General features: G+C 42.9%; 1 protein-coding gene across 2 annotated transcripts in view; it reads right to left on the bottom strand.

Annotated features, from left to right (window-relative positions):
- Positions 1–18,288, bottom strand: part of pltp (phospholipid transfer protein) — a 46,093-nt gene extending 27,805 nt beyond the window's left edge. The window contains exons 1-10 of one of the 2 annotated variants that reach the window (XM_084929718.1): positions 18,203–18,288; positions 15,189–15,318; positions 13,068–13,167; positions 12,850–12,978; positions 12,555–12,710; positions 12,390–12,453; positions 12,007–12,162; positions 11,756–11,932; positions 11,576–11,635; positions 2,381–2,545 (exon numbers count right to left, since the gene is read on the bottom strand). In XM_084929718.1, the coding sequence (XP_084785844.1) occupies positions 2,381–2,545; positions 11,576–11,635; positions 11,756–11,932; positions 12,007–12,162; positions 12,390–12,453; positions 12,555–12,710; positions 12,850–12,978; positions 13,068–13,167; positions 15,189–15,297 (1,116 nt within the window). In that variant the 5' untranslated portion in view covers positions 15,298–15,318; positions 18,203–18,288. The remainder of the gene's footprint in view (positions 1–2,380; positions 2,546–11,575; positions 11,636–11,755; positions 11,933–12,006; positions 12,163–12,389; positions 12,454–12,554; positions 12,711–12,849; positions 12,979–13,067; positions 13,168–15,188; positions 15,319–18,202) is intronic. The other variant, XM_084929719.1, reaches the window with a different exon arrangement.
- Between the last annotated feature and the right edge of the window lie 4,056 nt (positions 18,289–22,344).

Raw genomic sequence — 22,344 nt, 5'->3', positions numbered from 1 at the left:
AGCTTCACCATGTAGTAGTGATGGCCAAATGAAGCTTTCTGAAGCACTGAAGCTTGTATTGAAAAACGGTTCATTACTCGAAGCTTTTCAACACAGTCCTCTCTGGTGCCATCTGGTGGCCAAAAATATGAAGAGCAGCTTGGATCCACAAAATAAAACCAACCGCTTCATTATGACAGCCCACTCGACAGAGTGGAATTCTGTCAGATTTTGGGACTCCGTTGTGTTGCTTTGAACGTGTATTTTGGGGGGGTTAAAAAAATGTGGTTTATTTGTTTAATAAATAATCTTGACCAGTAAACTCTCCTTGTTCAAACGTGCACCATGGTTTGGTCTTTTCTTGCTTGTGACTTCTTGATGTTGGTAAATACAATAATTGAAAAATACCACATTACATATAATAATGTACAACACATTATGGAGTATGCTTCTGCTGTGAGGTCCTGCCACCATGCACTTGTGCAAGTGCTAGACGAGTATATTTATAAATAATATTATATTAGGGAAATTTTCCTATACATATTTTTGACGTGGGGGTAGAATTGATTGTGAAATGGAAAAGGAAAATGCTTATTAACTTGCAAATTAAAAACATGATGCATTTAGAGTAACCCTTTTTAATTTTTATTTAAGAAGAGAATTTGTTCTAGTGTGCGATGGCTGAACCTGTTCCTTTTTGTGGAGATAATTTCTCCTGCCTTAAGGAAAATCCCTTCACATGGCACAGAGGAGGCTGGAGTGCAGAGAAACTGGTAGAGATGCAGTTATACAGTCTACCTGGGCCCCACAAACTATCAGATAACGAGAATAAATAGATTAAATTGCTGCACATTTGGCAGACTAACATTTTCAGATTAATTAAACAATAAAATATATATTTTTATAACATTACATGTAAAGAGTCAAGTGGAAGTTTTTCTAAAGTTATTTAATGATATTTATATTATGAAAGCAGATTTTTTGACATTTTAAGTTTTTTCCCATTATAAGATAAAATAAACACGCACAAAACAAAAGCAAACAGCCAGAACACAAAGCTGGAAAACCCACCCAACTGACCAAAACCAACTCAAAATACTCCCACACAACAGAACCTCTTCTATTCCCAGCTGGCTTCAAATCTCTCAGTGGAAATATCAGTGGTTTGCTATCTGTCACCCTCAAAACACCACAAATCCCGCGAATGATTCACTTCCTTATAAACCATTGAATCAGATACCGAAGCAGTTAGGCTCTAAATGAAGCTTCGGACGTCACTGATCACGTGACTCTGGCCAAACGAATCAAGCTTTGACACAGTGCTTCTGAAGCAGTGTGTTGATTTTTTTGACACACGCACCGAAGCGTCAGCTTCAAGCAGGCCATCACTACCATGTAGGGCGCTACAAGTTAAAACTAGAATTTTAAGGTGAAACCTAAAATACATTTAAAATGGGGTGGTTGTAGCTCAGGTGGCAGAGCAGGTCAGCCACTAACCAGAAGGTCAGTGGTTTGATCCCAGGCTGCTCCAGGCTGCATGCCAAATATCCTTGTACCCCAGGGCAGCTGTGGCTGCAATGTAGCTGCCATCACCAGTGTATGAATGTATGTGTGAATGGGTGGATGACTGAACGTGTAAAGCGCTTTGGAGTCCTTAGGGACTAAGTAAAGCGCTATACAAATGCAGGCCATTTATTTTACATTGGTAGCCAATGAAGAGAAGCCATGGAGTGACTTCATGGAGTGACATGTGAGCTTCAGCTGGTGACAGGTAAAAGTTTTGACGCAGCATTTTGCACAGTCTGAAGACAAGTCAAAGCTGATTTGTTAAAACAGATGAAAGAGGACGGTCACAATAATCAGTAAGAGCAGTTCAGCCTTTTGACACCAGCAGTCTGAGTTTAGAAATATTCATTAGATGATAAGGAAGTCATGAGAGGTTCCTGCGGTGTGTTTTTAAAGAACAGCTGTTATCCTCCGTCCGGTTAGGGTGGATTTGGAGTTTGTCTTTCTGCCTCAGATTAAAAGCCATCAAACACATATAATCAGCCTTTTAAAAGGACCAGTGCAGCTATCCAGTCTTCACCAGATTATCAGGTCACCAGCGTGGCAACCAGACCAGCCCAGCTAAGACAATTTCTATCAAAGGCAGAACTGTTATTTCAGATATCACTGACTCATACAAACAGTAAAAGATCTGTTAGATATGACATGACCCATTTTAAAACAACACCAGTAATCCTAAACAAGTCCTTAAGAACATTATCATGACGCAGTGATCAGCAGTATCAAACCAGACCACAGTGTACAGTCTTTAGAGTCTGCTTTGGTTGTGTCCAATGTGTGTGCGTCTGTGTGTGTGTGTGTGTGTGTGTGTGTGTGTGTGTGTGTGTGTATGTACCATGGTCATGCTGCTCAGCTGAACCGGAGGCTGACCTGGAGGCAGCACCATCACATTGACGATGGCAGTCATGACAACCGTGGCTCCAGACGTCTTGATGGAGGTTTTGGGCGGAGAGTTGACGGCGAGCTGGAGAGACAGTGGAGCATCCACCAGTGCCGGGTTCTACCCAGAGTACACAAGGAGAACAGAAAATCAGGCTGGTGTTACACACTGAAAAGTTGAACTTTATTAACTTGTTAAGCCCCAGGGTTATTCCTAACGTTCCTGCTGGAAAATGACGTTCCCAGAGCTAACTGACTATTTCTCAGCAATTACAAACTGTGTAAATCATCTTGATATCAAAATAAAGCTGACACTTGTGAGACTTCATCAAAAACACAATGATATCACAGCAGAGGCCACTGTTTCAAAGTAATTGAGGATAAAACCATATCTTCATCATATCATACCTGTCTGATCGCACTCAGCTCATTCAACTCAAATCCTTTACTTCTCAGCCCTGTCCTCTGACCACTGGCGTGCCCCAGGGATCTGTCCTGGGCCCCTTCTTTTCATTATCTACCTTCTACCACTTGGACATATTTTCCGTAAATACAATATCCATTTTCACTGTTATGCCGATGACACCCAGCTTTATCTGTCCACTAAACCTGATTCTGCTCTTCCCCCATCCTCCCTCACCCTCTGTTTAGCTGAACTAAATTCATGGTTCTCTTCTAATTTTCTCAAACTCAACAGTAATAAATCCGAGCTCCTCTTGGTCGGCACTAAATCAACATTATCCAGAACCAACAGTTTCTCTGTTACTATCAATAACTCACCGGTCTTCGTTTCTTCCTCTGTGAAAAGTCTGGGTGTCATCCTCGACAGTACTCTATCTTTCAATTCACACATTAATAATGTCAAGTCAAGTCAACTTTATTTGTCAATTCTGCCACATGTACAGGACATACAGAGAATAGAAATTTCGTTACTCTCAAACCCTAGATTAAAAAATGCAAATAAAATAATTAAAAATAAAAATTTAAATAAATACAATACAATTTTACATATAACAAGAAAGCTATGCAATATACAATATACAATATTCAAGTAAGGATAAATGACCATGAGTGTAAACCAGGCAGAGTAGTGCAAATAAGCAAATAGTGCAAATGGAGATTAGTAATATACGGTAAGAGATGGTATGACAACAAAGTCTTATGAGGTACTGGCAGTCCAACGCTCCACAAAGTGACTGGTAACTGGTGCAGGCCAGTGAGTGAAGTCAGAGAGTGTGTGTGTGTGTGTGAGTGTGTGTGACAGAGTTCAGTGAGACCATGAAGGAGAAGAGGGGAGAGGAGGCAGAATCGGAAGGGAGTTAAGCTTCCTGACAGCCTGATGGATGAAGCTGTCCTTCAGTCTGCTGGTCCTGGCCTGGAGACTCCGCAGTCTCCTCCCTGACGGCAGCAGCTTGAAGAAGCTTTGCATCGGGTGCGTGGGATCAGCCGCTATGCAAAGGGCTTTTTTAGTGAGACGGGTGCTGTAAATGTCCTGGAGGGAAGGGAGAGAGACACCAATGATCCTCTCTGCAGCCCTCACTATGCGTTGGAGGGTTCTATGACAGGACGCATTGCAGGCTCCAAACCACACAGTGATGCAGCTCGACAGGATGCTCTCGATGGTGCCTCTGTAGAAAGTGTACATGATGGGGGCTGGTGCTCCTGCTCTTCTTAGTTTGCGGAGAAAGAAGAGACGCTGCTGTGATTTCTTGGCCAGTGCTGTGGTGTTGTGCGTCCAGGAGAGATCCTCTGTGATATGCACACCCAAGAACTTGGTGCTGCTCACTCTCTCCACAGACGCTCCGTCGATGGTCAGAGGAGCATGTTGGGTGTGCATTCTCCTGAAGTCCACGACAATCTCCTTCGTCTTCTCCACATTCAGAGAGAGATTGTTGTCAACACACCACGTGGCCAGGCGTCTCACCTCACTTCTGTAGTCGGTCTCATCCCTGTTGCTAATGAGACCCACCACCGTTGTGTCATCCGCAAACTTGATGAAGAGGTTGGAGCTATATGATGGAGTGCAGTCATGGGTCAGCAGAGTGAAGAGGAGGGGGCTCAGCACACATCCCTGCGGGGCTCCCGTGTTTAAAATGATGGTGCTGGATGTATTACTGCCGACCCGTACTGCTTGAGGTCTTCCGGTGAGGAAATCCAACAGCCAGTTGCACAGTGAGATGTTGAGCCCCAGCTGGACCAGTTTTTGAGTGAGCTGTTGGGGGATTATAGTGTTAAATGCTGAACTGAAATCTATGAACAGCATTCGAACATATGAGTCTTTTTTTTCCAGGTGTGTGAGTGCTGAGTGGAGTGCAGTGGAGATGGCATCATCGGTTGAGCGGTTGGGCCGATACGCAAACTGGAAGGGATCCAGGGAGGGGGGCAGGACAGTCTTGATGTGTTGCATGACTAGTCGTTCGAAGCACTTCATCAGGATGGGAGTGAGTGCAACAGGACGGTAGTCATTAAAGCAGGAGGGAGATGACTTTTTTGGAACCGGAATGATTGTGGTGGCTTTAAAACATGTGGGGACGACAGCCTGGATGAGTGATATGTTGAAGATGTCTGTGAAGACATCAGTGAGTTCCACTGCACAGTCTCTCAGTACACGACCAGGAATGTTGTCAGGACCCGGAGCTTTACGTGCATTGATCCTGCTGAGGGATCTCCTCACGCTGTCCGGGGACAGAGTCATCACCTGGTCACCAGGAGGGGGTGGGGTCTTCTGTGCAGTGGTGCTGTTTTGGGCTTCAAAGCGAGCAAAGAAAGTATTCAGCTCGTTCAGCAGGGGGATAGTGCTATCACAGGTCTGTGGTGGGGGCTTGTAATCTGTGATGGTCTGAATGCCCCGCCACAGGCTCCGTGAGTCTCTGCTGTCTTTGAAGTGATGAGATATTTTCCTAGAGTACTGTCTCTTAGCTTCTCTGATGCCACGGGAAAGGTTGGCCCTAGCTGTCCTCAGGCTCGCCTCGTCTCCATCTCTGAAGGCAACATTCCTAGCTTTCAGCAGCCTGTAGACCTCTCCTGTCATCCATGGTTTTTGATTTGCCCGGACAGTTATGGTTTTCGTGACTGTTACATCCTCAATACACTTGTTGATGTAGGCAGTAACAGTCTCCGCGTACTCCTGGAGGTCAGTGGTGTTGTTATAGGTGGCAGCCTGCTTAAACATGTTCCAATCTGTGGTGTTAAAGCAGTCCTGTAAAGCCTCTGAAGACTCTTCTGGCCACACTTGTATCCGCTTACGAACCGGTTTGGTGGTTTTAACGAGCGGTCTGTAAGCAGGCATTAGCATGACAGTGATATGGTCTGAGGCGCCAAGGTGGGGGAGGGGAAAAGCTTTGTAAGCTCCTCTCTCGGTGGTGTAAACAAAGTCCAGTGTGTTATTTCCCCTTGTTGGAAAGTCTATGTGTTGTTGTATTTTTGGAAATACGCACTTTAAGTCTGCATGATTACTCGTTACTCGGTCTGCATATTTTCAGTTGCGCAACATTAATCGTCTCCGTCCTTTTCTCACCCCACATGCCGCTGCCATTCTTGTCCACATCCTTGTTACTTCCCAGATTGACTATTGTAATTCACTTCTTTTTGGTCTTACTCAAAAATCCATCCACAAGCTCCAACGCGTCCAGGACTCTGCTGCCCGTATTATCACCAGGACCCCTTCTGTCCACCACATCACTCCTGTCCTGCAGCAGCTTCATTGGCTCCCGGTCAAATATCGCATCAATTTCAAAATACTCTTGTACACATTTAGGGCTATTCATCATGTCTCTCCTCCATATCTCTCTGATCTGGTTAAGATCACCGCCCCATCTCGTTGTCTCAGATCTTCTTCTTCCCTTTCTCTGTCTGTCCCTTCCCCCTGTTTTGCCACCATGGGGAGCAGGGCTTTCAGCTGCTCCACGACTCTGGAATTCCCGACCTCCTGATTTAAGAAACATCTCTTCCTTCTCTCTCTTTAAGTCCAAACTCAAAACCCACTTGTACAAAATAGCTTATCCCACATACCCTCTCCACTCTGCTATTTTATTTGTTTATGTCTTATGCTTTTATGATTCTGTAAACTTCTTGCTTTTATGTTGCTTTTACTCTACTATGTACAGTGACCTTGAGTGTTTTGAAAGGCGCTTTCAAATAAAATGTATTATTATTATTATTATTAAAACACAAAAATATAAAGCCAAATATTGTACCTATGTTTGTTGTTGCTGGTGTTTGGAATTAGGACGCTGCGGCCGTTCATATGTATATTCAGCAACTGTAAGTGCAAATAAAATATGCTGCAAAGCACAAATATGGCTTCGGGTCTGCCGTGGAGTGTCACATAAGCATTTTGCAATTTTGCCGAATTTTGCAGTATTTGGGAAATGAAGCACACTGAGAGATACAGCTAGGCAGGAAGTTTTTAACTTGACTGAAGCAAGACAGCAAAAGTAAGAGGGAATTGATTTCAATGTTTTTCACATGTGTGTCAGGGTTCCTGGGTCCTCGACCCAGTGTTTCAGTTGGACTTCGTCACTGTTCAGTTCCCATGTATGTTTCCTGTTTTGTTGTGTTAGCCTTTTTGTCCGTGTGCATTATGTTTTACTTCCTCTGTGTCAGTAGTTAGATTTAGTTCAGCTGTAATCTCACCTGTTTCTAGTCATGGTGAACCGTTGGGTGAACATGGGATCCATGCTTTGTGTTTACATCTCTTTGACTCAGTTGGCTTCTCTCAAAATGTAAAAGAACCCACCCACCACTTTAATCACACTCTAGATCTTGTTTTAACATATGGCATAGAAACTGAACATTTAACAGTGTTTCCTGAAAACCCTCTCCTGTCTGATCATTTCCTGATAACATTTACATTTACAATAATTGATTACACAGCAGTGGAGAGTAGACTTTATCACAGTAGATGTCTTTCTGAAAGTGCTGTAACTAAGTTTAAGAATATAATCCACCCACTGTTATCATATTCAATGACCTGTACCAACACAGAGCAGAGCAGCTATCTGAACGCTACCCCAACAGAGGTCGATTATCTTGTTAATAATTTTACCTCCTCACTACGTATGACTCTGGATACTGTAGCTCCTGTGAAAACTAAGGTCTCTAATCAGAAGTACCTGACTCCGTGGTATATTTCTCAAACACGTAGCCTAAAGCAGATGACTCGTAAGCTGGAGAGGAAATGGCGTGTCACAAATTTATCATCATTTAGCCTGGAGAAATAGTTTGCTGCTTTATAAGAAAGCCCTCCGCAAAGCCAGAACATCTTACTATTCATCACTGATTGAAGAAAATAAGAACAACCCCAGGTTTCTCTTCAGCACTGTAGCCAGGCTGACAAACAGTCAGAGCTCTGTTGAGCCAACCATCCCTTTAACGTTAACTAGTAATGACTTCATGAACTTCTTCACAAATAAAATTTTTATCATTAGAGAAAGAATTACCAATAATCATCCCACAGATGTAATATTATCTACAGCTACTCTTAGTACCATTGATGTTAAGTTAGACTCTTTTTCTCCAATTGATCTTTCTGAGTTAACTTCAATAATTACTTCCTCCAAACCATCAACGTGTTTTTTAGACCCCATTCCTACAGAACTGCTCAAAGAAGTCCTGCCATTAATTAATGCTTCGATCTTAAATATGATCAACCTATCTCTAATAATCAGCTATGTACCACAGGCCTTCAAGCTGGCTGTAGTTAAACCTTTACTCAAAAAGCATCTCTAGACCCAGCAGTCTTAGCTAATTATAGGCCAATCTCCAACCTTCCTTTCATATCAAACATCCTTGAAAGAGTAGTTGTCAAACAGCTAACAGATCATCTGCAGAGGAATGGCTTATTGGAAGAGTTTCAGTCAGGTTTCAGAGCTCATCACAGCACAGAAACAGCTTTAGTGAAGGTTACAAATGATCTTCTTATGGCCTCTGACAGTGGACTCATCTCTGTGCTTGTCCTGCTAGACCTCAGTGCTGCGTTCGATACTGTCGACCATAATATCCTATTAGAGTGATTAGAACATGCTGTAGGTATTACAGGTACTGTGCTGCAGTGGTTTGTATCATATCTATCTAATAGACTCCAGTTTGTGCATGTAAATGGAGAGTCCTCTTCACACACTGAGGTTAACAACTCCAACATCATTGTGAAGTTTGCGGATGACACTACAGTGGTGGGTCTTATCACCAACGGTGATGAGACGGCTTACAGGGAGGAGGTCAGCGCCCTGACCCACTGGTGTCAAGACAACCATCTCACCCTCAACATCGCAAAGACAAAGGAGTTGATAGTGGACTTCTGGAGGTGCAGAGAAGTACACACCCCCATCACCATCAACGGCGCTGCTGTGGAGAGAGTGAGCAGCTTCCGGTTTCTTGGCGTACATCTGGCTGAGGATCTTACGTGGTCAGTACACATAAACAAAACAGTGAAGAAGGCGCAGCAGCGCCTCTTCTTTCTCAGGAGACTGAAAAGATTTGGCATGAGCCCCCGCATCCTCAGGACCTTCTATCGCTGTGCCATTGAGAGCATCCTCACTGGATGCATCACCACCTGGTACGGCAACAGCACCGCTTACAACCGCAAAGCTCTCCAGAAAGTAGTGCGGTGTTCTGAACGGATAATTGGAGGTGAGCTTCCCTCCCTCCAAGACATCTACAGGAAGCGGTGCCTGAGGAAAGCGGGAAGGATCATCAAGGACTCCAGTCACCCCAGCCATAAACTGTTCAGACTACTTCCATCCTTCTGACAGTCTCCACGGCCTCTGTGGTGGGTATGCAAGTGAAGAGAGACTACATCAAAGGACACCATGGTTTCATCTGGATCCAGGGTAAGTTTCTGAACCTTGTCGGTGAAGTCGGTGGAGTTCTTGATGTGGTGTGGGGTGTTCTCCACGAGAGGTGCAAGGATGGTAGCTAGGTGTTTTGCAATGTTATAAGTGGCTGAGTTTATGCTACTGACTATGGGTCTGAGTGGGACAGCTTCCTTGTGGATTTTAGGAAGTCCGTAAATGCAGGGTATGGTATCCCCTGGGTAAAGGCGGTGATATGTAAGTCGGTCAGTGATTTTGTCCTTTTCAAAGTCTTGAAGGCAAGCTATAACTTTCTTTTTGTAGCTGCTTGTGGGGTCTCACTTTAAGGCTTCATAGGTATTGTTGTCACTGAGGAGCGTAGTGATCTTTGTGTGGTAATCTGTAGTGTTTAGGACCACGGTGCATCTTCCCTTATCAGCTGGTAAAACAGTGATGTTGTGGTCTTTGCTCAGGGAAGAGTACCCAGCCACTGGTACAGATATGTAGATGACACCTGGGTCAAAATCAAGACACAAGAAGTGGAATCCTTCACTGCGCACATTAACGCTGTGGATAAAAACATCAAGCTCACCAGGGAAGACACAAAGGATAACTGTTTGCCTTTCCTGGACTGCGCTGTGCACATTGAAGAGAATGGAAACCTCAACATTGAAGTTTACCAGAAGCCCACACACACGGACCAGTACCTCCTCTTTGACTCCCATCACCCTCTGGAACACAAACTTGGAGTAATTAGGACCCTACACCACCGGGCAGAACATGTTCCCTCTAAGCCTGAAGGAAAAAAGAAGGAACACACACATGTAAAGGAAGCACTCAAAACGTGCGGCTATCCTAAATGGGCGTTCTTAAAGTCAGCAAAGAGGCACAGAAAAGAAGATCAGACACCAGCGAGGGAGGATAAGAAGGACAGATGCAACAACATTGTCATCCCCTATGTAGCCGGTGTATCAGAGAAACTCAGGAGAGTTTTCTCCAAGCACGACATCCCAGTGTACTTCAGACCCAGCAACACACTCAGACACAAACTGGTTCACCCGAAAGACAAAACTCCAAAACACAAACTTAACAATGTGGTGTTTGCTGTACAGTGCAGCGAGGAATGCCCAGACCTCTACATTGGAGAGACCAAACAGCCACTTCACAAGCGCATGGCACAGCATAGAAGAGCCACCTCCACAGGACAAGACTGAGCTGTCCATCTGCATCTAAAGGTCAAAGGTCACTCTTTCGAGGATGCCAATGTTCACATTTTGGACAGAGAGGACAGATGGTTTGAAAGAGGAGTGAAAGAAGCCTCTATGTCCACTGTGAGCGACCATCTTTGAACAGAGGCGGTGGTTTACGACACCAACTGTATGCCATCTATAATCCAGTTTTGAGATCCTTCCCAGACGCCTTAACGCCCACTCACATCCTGGGCCATCTGACCTCAGGAAATCACATGATAAGGTGGGGCCAGGTTTCACAATGAGCTCACCTGAAACTCTGGCTGATTGGGACCCACACCCAGTTTCACACCTTGGCTCAGGCGATTAGAGGATCATCAGGGGGTCCTTTTGTCCCTCTGTGGGGGGAAACTCCCACTAGGTTTAAATCTGGGACTCCCCACCATTTGACCTTAGAACTGAAGAAGCTTCTCGGATGAGAGGTGAAACGTCTTCAAGCAACTTAAAGAAGTCCAGACACTTTTCTTTCCAAGCTCCTTTGACTACGATGACCTGGATGACTGAGAACCTTCACAGACATGATGCATTGAGTTTTTCCTGTCCAGTCACCTTTCTCACTCACTATGTGTTAACAGACCTCTCTGCATTGAATCATATCTGTTATTAACCTCTGTCTCTCTTCCACAGCATGTCTTTATCCTGTTTTCCTTCTCTCACCCCAACCAATCGCAGCAGATGGCCCCGCCCCTCCCTGAGCCTGGTTCTGCCGGAGGTTTCTTCCTGTTAAAAGGGAGTTTTTCCTTCCCACTGTCGCCAAAGTGCTTGCTCATAGGGGGTCATGTGATTGTTGGATTTTTCTCTGTATCTACCTTACCATATGAAACACCTTGAGGCGACTATATAAATAAAATTGAATTGAATTGAATTGAATTGCAGAATCTGTTTACCAGTTCTTTAATTGTTTGTTGTTTTAGCTGTTTGGTGGTTGTTGAAATGCTTTTGTGAGTTTTTAGCTGGGATTCTGACATTTCTGCTTTACCCAATATCTGGTGGTGCATCCCATTAAACAAACCTGTTTTTTAATGAGCCTTTACTCTTGCACTCCATCTCTGTTCTGTTTCTATTGTGTTGCTCTTGTGTTTCAGTCATGTTTCTGCTGTGTCTGCTCACCAGCATCATGATGAATCCAAAGTAGGTGGTTCTCAATAACATCTCCAGATCTTTGGGCATCTGAGCAGGTACAAGAAACAAACAGCAAACAGGAAACTAGTGACTTCTGTGATGGTTTTAGATGTTCTGGTTTTTATGGTTCTGGTTCTAAGTCTAAATGTTTTGTTTATGCTGGTTGACCTTTTCATTGACTATGTGCATCTGAAAGACTCCGGCCGTGTAGTAGGAGAACAAGCCACTGTCGAAGAAGAACTCGGACAGTGCCAAGTATACCATCCGGTCATACTCTTTGATGACGGGTTCCACAGCATAGTTCACCAACGAGACGTTCTGGTGAGAAAGGTCGAAGAACATCCCCTGAGGAAACAACAGACACAATTCATTTATGGCCTCTATAAAAACTACATCAGGTAATCTCAGGTAATCTTCACCCTGAAGTGCATGTCGAGGCTCTGGGACGTCACCACGGGATCATCAATCAGCGAATAATCAATTCCAATAAACTGATCAACTTCTGTCCTCACTGGGATCGTCTCCAACAGTGAGTTCACAAGAACCAGAGCGGCATGATCCAGAGCCGGGCAGATCTGAGCGCAAGAGATAGAGGAGACGGGTGAGAGAGAGAGAGGGAGTTATGGGACAAGTGACACAGGTGACACAAAGGAGACAGGTGAGGGAGATGACACAGGTGAGCGCAAGAGGTGAGGGAGAGAGGGATGGGTGAGGGAGGTGAGACAGACGGATAGGGAGACAGGTGAGGGAGGAGAGACAGGAGAAAGACAGACACGTCAGAGAGCGACAGGTGACCAGGTACCTTTTGGTTGAGGAGGAAGCGCATGCCTGTTGTCAGAAATCTGGCCAGGAAGCCGTAAACTCTCCTTTAAAAAAGACACAGAGCTTCCTGGTTGGCTGATACTGTCACATAAGTCACATCATGCATTTATTGTTTATTGTTTATTGAATCACTGTAATTGATTACCCCAGTGTTCCACTGAACTTTGCACTCATTTTGCTGATATTGGCATCACAAGTGATGTTATTGATCTTCAGCCGTCCCTCCTCGTCTCTGATCAGGTTCAGAGCTGTGTTGATGTTCACGCCCTCAGCCGACGCGTTGATGTTTCCTGTGTCGTAACTGAGAGGCAATAACATTATCATCAACAACAACATCATCTCCAATTAGTGTTCCTGTGAGCAGCAGCTCTAGTGGAGTGATTTGGTTCTCTATGGTGAAACTGCTTGGGTTGAACCATGTGTTCTGGAGGAGAACTCACAAGAACCAGTAGAGGATCCGTCTGTTGAAAGTCAGTGAGATCGATGAGTTCTGAACATCGAACAGCAAACCAACATCAGGGATGAACCGCAGATCAGCATGAGTCAGATTCAGCTCTGTAATCTTCACACTGAGAACATAGCCGACAGAGAGGTGATGTTACTAAAACACATGTGGATGGGTCTAAATGATCACTTCAGATTTTGTGGGGTCACGTACTCAGTGATGGTGTACTGGAATCGTCCGTCTTCCCCCTTCATCTCCGGCATGCTGATGTTACTTAGCTCCTCTTCAACAAATTTTTGAGTTTCATACTTCACTGTAAACACAAAACAAACCTGATGATGACATTTCTAAAGTAGACATTTAAAGAGCTTTGGCAGAGAAAGTTCTTCAAACTTCCAAATAAATAACTAAATAGATAACTACCTCATCAGTAACTCTCTGGAGTTTAGAAGGACTTAGCAGCTGAGCTCAAAAATGTCCTGAAGGTTCCCAAACTCATTTAATCAGAAGAACTTTTCAACCTGACCAGTGATGTTTGGGAGTGGCAGAAAGAGCACTTTGACCAACATGTCCTCCATGTCATCCATCAGCTCCTTGTTTCTGTCAGTGATGGCCTCTGTGATTGCTCTCCTTTCTAAAGTTCTGCTCACTGTAAACTTGATACAGTCCCGATCAAAAGATGCCTTTAAAAGGCAAAATCTGTGCAAAAATGTGGATTCATTGACATTTTCTGTCAGGTAGTCAAACTGTCATGATGTCATTCTGACTTTTGTGTCTCCCTCTCTGATGTCCATGACGTTCTGACGGCAAAGACAAAAAAGCTTTCCCTTTCTGAACGTGGTCGGGTTGTTGAACTGCATAAGCAGTCACAGCACGCCGTCACTGCTGAGGTGGGACGCCGTAAGACAGTCATTTGGAATTTCTTAAATGATCCTGAGGGTTATGGAACAAAAAAGTGAAAGACCCGAAAGCACTGAGCCGGAGGATCCGATTGGCTGTCCATCAAGACACTTGACAATCCTCGACCCAAATAAAGGCCGTTTCTGGTGCCGACTGCAGCCCCATAACCATCAGATGGCATCTGAGACTGAAGCGCTTCAAAAACAAAAACACTTCCTCAAAGGCCTCGTCTACTTGGACATAATATGCTGGTCAACTCAGAGTTGTCACTAGCTGAATAAAACATGGTGGACTCATCGGTGTACATTACAAGATGAGATTTACCCAGGACATATGGCAGATCATTCATGAAAACAGAGAAGTGGGTCGAGGCAGCTGCCCTGGGGTAGACCACGGCTCATGACGAAGCCCTCTGAAAAATACTGTTATAATAAACCTTTTGCCTTCTATAACTTTTCATCCAGCACAAAGCAGCTGCTGAAAATCCATAAGTTAGTTTATCAATCAAAAGATCACAATTTATTAAATCAGATGCAGCACTGAAGTCCAAGAATACCACCCAGACCCCTTCCCCATCATCTAGATCTTTATACCAGTTATCTCTCATGTGAATGAAGAGCTGGTGGAGTGACCAGGTTTGTAAGCATGTTGAAACTTAGTGAGTCAATAATTTTCTGTTAAATAATACAGAATTTGTCCATAAACAACTCTCTCCATGACTTTACTTTAAACAGGGAGTAATGGGTCTGCTATTGACACCATTTAAACCAACATTCTTATTTTTTGGAATGGGAATTATTTTCAATTATTTTCACTGCAGTGAAAATAAGCTGCATGCAAACATCTATTAAATATGTGACATACAGGAAGAGACACAAACTTGGCCTTAAATGATTAGGTCTTAAAATGGGTCTTAAATAATCAGGCCCCATCTTATCTTAATGACCTTGTAGTACCATATCACCCTATTAGAGCACTTGGCTCTCACACTGCAGGCCTACTTGTTGTTCCTAGAGTATTTAAAAGTAGAATGGGAGGCAGAGCCTTCAGTTTTCAGGCCCCTCTTCTGTGGAACCAGCTTCCAGTTTGGATTCAGGAGACAGACACTATCTCTACTTTTAAGATTAGGCTTAAAACTTTCCTTTTTGCTAAAGCATATAGTTAGGGCTGGATCAGGTGACCCTGAATCCTCCCTTGGTTATGCTGCAACAGGTGTAGGCTGCTGGGGGATTCCCATGATGCACTGGGTGTTTCTTCTTCACTCACTATGTGTTAATAGACTTCTCTGCATTGAATTATTAGTCATTATTCATCTCTGGCTCTGCTGGAGGTTTCCTCTTGTTAAAAGGGAGTTTTTCTTTCCCACTGTCACCAAGTGCTTGCTCAAAGGCGGTCATATGATTATTTTAGGTTTATAATGACTCATATACTCACACATGTCCAGTCCTCTGTCAGTGATACGTATTTTACAGCCTGCAGGTTCAGCAGAGGCCATGACAGACAAAGACCAGAGGAAGAGGAAGTGCACGAAATAGGAAGTCATCCTGAACCTGAATATGCCAACCTGAAACAAAGAAGAGTTCACATAAAATAATCCCACCTTTGTATTTCCATCTGTAAGGACAATAATAAAGGTTTTGTAAGATGTCCTGAACATGCTATTTTTAATGTTAAACCCTTGAAATAGAGCTGAAAGAAAATGTTTGGACCTACAGTGGGGGGAAACCTAAAATAAGAACTGTGCACTGAAAAGTGCTTCTAAGGTTCTGGTTCTTGGTTGGACTGTTTGGTAATTGAGTTTAGATGTGCACAGATGTTGTTTTCATTGTTAAATGTGGTTTTCTGGCCTTTTTAAAGAGTCACAGTCATGCTTTATAACAACATTTGTAGGATCATCTATTTCTGGTCCATCGTTTCTCCACAGCAGAACGTCTACCATCGAGTCAGGGTTGAGTCATCAGGAAAAGGAGGCAGGAGGTCATTTATGAGGTCTTGGGGATTTTTGTAATAGACTGTTCAGAAGAGGTGTTTGTACCCTGAGCTGTGACTTCCAGGCATCCTCACTTTATTTTTTTCTCACTCAGTTTTTTTCTCAAGCCAACTGCTCAAAGATAACACAAAGTGTTTTATGAACCGTTTAAAACCTGAAACAAGAAGCTGCGTTGGGGGTCAAAGATGATGATGGCCACACAGATCTGTGGAGTGAACACATTTCTCCATACAAACACAGTTCAACTTGAACTGCAGTAACCTCTGTTCCTCTGTTGCAACAACAACCCTCCCCCTGCTCCGAGCGCCTCTCAGCAGCTCCTGGCCTGATTTCTCTGCTTTTCTGACAGGAAGTGAAATTGTTGACTTTCTGATTAGAAATGTCCACTTTGTGGTTCCTTCTTTTACTTTATTTTAGATTTAAACTGTTTTTAGACTGCAGTCAAGCAGTCAAAGGTCTTCAGCATGAAAGCACACTTCTTGGTTTCTCTTTAAGCTGAAACGTTCTCTCTAATCTCATTAAAATGTCCGCCTATAAAACCAAAGTCACAGCTCCACAGCTGTTAGAAATAAACACCTCTAAATCTAAAACACTGAACCATCCTGAGCTCTCTCTACTCACATTAATGAACTTTTTTGAGTTCTGGTCTGATGTTGGTCTGTCTCCAGATTCCTTGTACAAAGAGTTGCCATAAATTGCAAAATTCTGATGTTCTTATCATGGGTTGATTTCCTTCTTTAAAATGTGGACTAAATCCTCTCAAAGATGTAAACAGAGCAACTTGGACCTTAAAAGCACTCCTGACATGAGAAATTGTAGGAGCACTTTAAGAGGACAAAGAGTTTCCTCAGCAGCGATCGGTGGAAACAAAGTGTTGTGCTACAGGAAAACCTGGATGGCAAATAGAGCTCCCAAAATCCCATCAGTTTGTTTTGTCAGGCTTTAGAGGATCCAACCCTCTCTGAAATGTGGCATGCAGAGCCAATAAAAACAAACTGAATGGACAAAGTGTTGATATTAAAGGTAGATGGACTCATCAGCTCACTGGCTAACACAAAAGAAAACCTTCAACCTTAAAAGCAGCTGCTTGTCTCCTACAGTCCATACTGGCTGGTGGAAGCAGGTGGAGATGACTCACTGACTTCATGCACTCAAACATGTGATCGTGGGCTTACAGTCAATTCATATATATAAACATGAGTATATAAAATGTTTGATGGTACAAACAGCCCCAGCAGTTACAGCACTTTCAGAAAGACATCTACTGTATTCAAACGTATTCCCCACTGCTGTATGATCCACTATTGTAAATGTAAATGTTGTTAAGAAGATGGTTTGAGGTAAGTTATTTGGAACTATCTTCTACCTCACAAAGTGTCAGTGCCTAAAACCCAAATTCTCTTTAATGGCCACCAGGGGGCGATGCCTGTGGCTTCCAAGACCCTTCCAGTCCTAAAGAAAGTCCACAGATGCTCTGACATGTGTAAACACTTTGCTGATGAGTTCGTAGTGCATCTTGACAGATTTTAAAAGATTACATGTCATGATGAGCCTTGAACAGAGAACAAGACCTGAAAGACCACACACACATTACTCATCAGGTTTGAAGCTTCCAGCAAACTTCCAAAAAGCAGAGCATCCTCACAAATATTGACACAAGCTCAGTCTGTAATCAGTGTGTTTAATAACAGCTCAGTGCCAAGAGCCAATCAGCATCCAGCTGCTGCTGCACCCACATCTAAACATCTGGCTCACCACTAACTGCTAAGGGCTAACCTTTAATTACACTCCTTCAGAGTCCTCATTCATTCAGCTACTGAAGCTCAAACACAGACTCCACACCCAAACGCTGACCTCCAACCTCTGACCTCCCAGTCTCAGAGGCAAACAAAGCAGCAAATTTTCCCCAAGAAACAATGAAAGAGTTAAATCAGTGACCTCATAACATTTTAATTCAGCCTAATAAGTCCAGCAGTTTCAGTTTAACCCTGTCCTGTCCTGCAGTCTCTCAGTGACGCTGTGGCGACGGGCGAGCTTCCTCCTGCTCTACGAGTCAGAAGCTTTTTAAGGATCTCACATCTCATTAAAATCTCTCCACCAGACACACGGTCCGTTTTGAAACGTTTTCCTCAGTGAGCTGAAAGCCTGGATGAGGATTATACTGGAACAGGAGGTTATGGGGGGGTACAGTTTAAACCTCCTCTTCCTCAGACCTGCATCCACTGAGCTGCAAATTCAAACTAACAATCACAATAAAAAAAAAAAAAACCTCAGATGGGGCTCACCTGTCCATGATGTCACGCTCTCTGTTTGTTTACCTGCCTGTCTGGTGTCAGCTGACCTCTGTCTGTCTGTCTCTTCTCTGAGTTGAACTCTTCCTTTTGTGTCTCCCTCTCTGATGTCAGCTGTTTTTCCTGCCTCTGAACTCTGCTTTGAATGTCTGAGTGATGAAACTCACAGATCAGCAGCTGGAGGATGAAGAGGAGGAGGAGGAGATCACGTCGTAGTTTCTGGTTTTCTGTCCCTGTTCACTCTGAGCACCGATCTCTCTGTGGAGACTTTTATCCCGAGGGAGTCACAGACTCCTCCCCCTACCCCTCACGCTTCCTCCCCCTCCCCCTCCTCTGTGTTTCTCTTCATGTTTTAGCTATAAATTTTCTCTTTTTCTTTTGGAGAGGTCTTGAGTGAGCTGAGGGGTTTTTATTGTAAGGGTTCAAACCAACAACAAAACAAAAATACTGTCATGAACTCATCATTGGTGGTTTTATCTAACAGAAACTGACTTTAAAAAAAATCAGAATGTGCCTCACAGTAAAAACAATAATATTGGCATAAAATAATCAGGTGTTTAAAAACCAGAACATTTATTATTAATGTTCTTTTTACATAATATTTTAAATAAATTTTGTTCCTTATTCAGATTTCAAGGATTATTTTGAACATACAAAGCTACTTGAGTCCTCCTGGTCTCAAACTGGGAGCTTTCCTGTGTGAGGCATAGGCACACCATAAAATAACTAAATAAAAAAAGTAATAATAATTTTTAATCCATATTAAAAACAGTACTGTTCTGGTAGTTTGAGCAAAAGAAAAAATAAAATAACAAAATAATATTAATTTCCCATCACATCAATCTACAGATTATAAAACTGTAAATAATAAATGATCAAAGTATTACAATGCAGTAAATTAAATACTTTTGTTGTACCTTTAACTTAACATTCAATTCAAATTAATTTTACTTACATAGCACTAAATAAATAAAGTCCAGCCTGGAAGTAATAAATGCATGAACTAGTTTTTCAGCGTCACTCTGAGACAGCATATTTCTAACTTTAGAGATGTTGCACAAATGGAAGAAAGCAGTCTTACATATTTGTTTAATATGTGCATTGAAGGACATGTCCTGATCAAAAATGACTCCAAGGTTCCTCACAGTGTTACTGGAGGCCAAGGTAATGCCATCCAGAGGAAGAATCTGCTTAGATACCATATTTCTAAGCTTTTCAGGGCCGAGTACAACAACCTCAGTTTGATCTGAATTAGGAAGCAGAAAGTTAGCAGCCATCCAGGTCTTTAAGACAGTCCTGCAGTTTAACTCATTGGTGTGTGTTACCTGGCTTCATGGACAGATAGAGCTGGGTGTCATCTGCATAGCAGTGTAAATGTATGCTATGTCTTCTAATGATGCTGCCTAAGGGAAGCATGTATAATGTAAACAGAATTGGTCCTAGCACTGAACCCTGTGGAACTCCATAATTAACCTCAGTGTGTGAAGAGGACTCTCCATTTACATGCACAAACTGGAGTCTATTAGATAGATATGATACAAACCACTGCAGCACAGTACCTGTAATACCTACAGCATGTTCTAATCGCTCTAATAGGATATTATGGTCAACAGTATCTAACGCTGCACTGAGGTCTAGTATATGATCTATATCCTTAAACATTCAGAAGGACATCTACTGTAATGAAGTCAACTCCCCACTGCTGTGTAATCAATTATTGTAAATCCAAATGTTATCAGGAAATGATCGGCGAAGTAAGGGAACACTGTTAACCCTGTCATCCATGAATTATGACAACCTCAGTCAGGATTTTTATTCACCTTTAGGCATGAAAAAAATATTTTTGTACTTCATTTTTTTAAACATGTACTTTCAAATAGTTTTTTACATGTCCGCTTAGGTGGACAACATACGTTTTGACTTGTGAATTTGACAAATGAATAAATACAAATGTGTTGTGTTTATGTGCAAGTATACCTTCGACACTGACACAAATACAAGAAGGCAGCCTTTGAATTGCTGTCCACTGTAGTGACCAGCCAGCATTTTAAGGAGAATGTCACTCCTGGTCTGATTGGGGAGGGGACCAGAGAAAACAGCAGTCTGTCGTGGGTGTGTTGAAAAATGATTATAAATATGAACAGGTTGGCGGTGTACCAGAGGCCTCTATTTTGGACTATGCTTCCGCCTCATCATCAGCCAGCTGGCCTTTTCCCCCAACTGCTCAGGACAGTCTGCTCGGGCAGAGTTAAAGGCTGCTACTCGACCTTTGGCTGCACCGACTACAGCGACCTGGTTAGCTATAGGTTTTATAGGTGTGGAGAGACAGGTCTTCAATTCACTCATCCTAGCCTTAAATGTTTAAGATGAAATGAGATCATCTTTTATTTATTTTTCAGCTATTTATTAATAAGTGACTTTATGTATATATATATGCATGTATATATGGTGCTATTCTTAGTTGTGTATTGTCTGTCTTTTTACTGTTTGTGTCACGGTTCTGGGTCAGTTTCGACCCAGTATTTTCAGTTTTGATTGTTAGTTTAGTTTTGAATGATTGTTGTGGTTTTGGGTGCTATGATGATGATTAGTATTAGAGTTACATGTTTCTGTTTATTTGTGTTTAAGATTTGTGTTCTCGTGTTTTGTGTGGGTTTAGTTCAATGTGTCATTTTCTGTCTGTCTCTCAGTGTCGAGTCTGTGTCTTTGTGTAGTGTTCTTGTTTCCTGTTTTATTGTGAAGGTCTGCGTCTCATGTGAGTGTGTGTTCAGTTTTACCTCTGTCTCGTCTTGTTGATTACTCCCAGCTGTGTTCCCCACCTGTGTGTAATCTCCCTGTGTTTCTCTGTGTGTATTTAAGTCGCGTCTTCTGTCATTGTAGTTGCTGGTCCGTCTGTGTATCCACCCTGCTTCATCTGTGTGTTTTCCTGTCAACCGCCATCTGTTTCTGCTCGCTCTCATTCATGTTCATGTTCGTGTTCTGTAGTCAGTTTGTTCCCAGTATAGTTTAGTCTTTATTCCGTTCGCCTTTTGTCCATTTTTATTTTGTGTTTAATAAACCACCCTCACACCTTTACAAGTGCCTGCATTTGGATCCTCCTTTATTTTTCCACACGGCTCATCTCACTCGCCGTGACAGTTTGTTTATAATGGAGCACTGTAACGAAAAATTATTTCCCCTAGGGATCAATAAAGTATTCTGATTCTGATTTGTCCCACAGTGGGGACATTTTGAGTGTTACTGCAGCAAAGATTATAATATTAAGAATACTTGTTAGATTTGAATGGTTATTATTTTATGGTATTAATATAGAAATATAGGAGGCCAAGCTGAGTGTAAAGCAGGATGGTCACGATTACGAGGTCTTAAATAATCAGGCCCCATCTTATCTTAATGACCTTGTAGTACCATATCACCCTATTAGAGCACTTCGCTCTCGCTCTGCAGGCCTACTTGTTGTTCCTAGAGTATTTAAAAGTAGAATGGGAGGCAGAGCCTTCAGTTTTCAGGCCCCTCTTCTGTGGAACCAGCTTCCAGTTTGGATTCGGGAGACAGAAACTATCTCTACTTTTAAGATTAGGCTTAAAACTTTCCTTTTTGCTAAAGCATATAGTTAGGGCTGGACCAGGTTACCCTGAATCCTCCCTTAGTTATGCTGCAATAGACGTAGGCTGCCGGGGGGATTCCCATGATGCATTGAGTTTTTCCTTTCCAGTCACCTTTCTCACTCACTATGTATTAATAGACCTCTCTGCATTGAATCATATCTGTTATTAACTTCTGTCTCTCTTCCACAGCATGTCTTTTATCCTGTCTTCCTTCTCTCACCCCAACCGGTCGCAGCAGATGGCCGCCCCTCCCTGAGCCTGGTTCTGCCGGAGGTTTCTTCCTGTTAAAAGGGAGTTTTTCCTTCCCACTGTCGCCAAAGTGCTTGCTCATAGGGGGTCATATGATTGTTGGGTTTTTCTCTGTATCTATGAAGCGCCTTGAGGCGACTTTTGTTGTGATTTGGCGCTATATAAATAAAATTGAATTGAATTGAATTGAATTGAATTGAATTGAATTGATTAGAAATGCACACATTAAAGGGACAGTCCAGGGTCAAAGAGGCCAGAGGGAGAGGCTGAGATGGTTTGGACATGTACGGAGGATGTTCACTTATCCTTAGCAGGGTCATGGGAGAGGGGCTGGAGCCTATCCCAGCTACCATAGGGTGATGTACACTAATGACAGGTTGCCAGGAAACAAGCTTTTATTAAAGGGAATGTCTTTCTTCAGCTTTTAATAATAAACTTCTTAACCAGATTAA

The sequence above is a fragment of the Perissodus microlepis genome, chromosome 5, assembly GCF_051167445.1.
Source record: "Perissodus microlepis isolate ML-2025 ecotype Zambia chromosome 5, ASM5116744v1, whole genome shotgun sequence".
NCBI lineage: Eukaryota > Metazoa > Chordata > Actinopteri > Cichliformes > Cichlidae > Perissodus > Perissodus microlepis.
The sequence above is the reverse complement of the archived record's forward strand: the minus strand, read 5'-3'. Positions and strand labels throughout refer to the sequence as shown.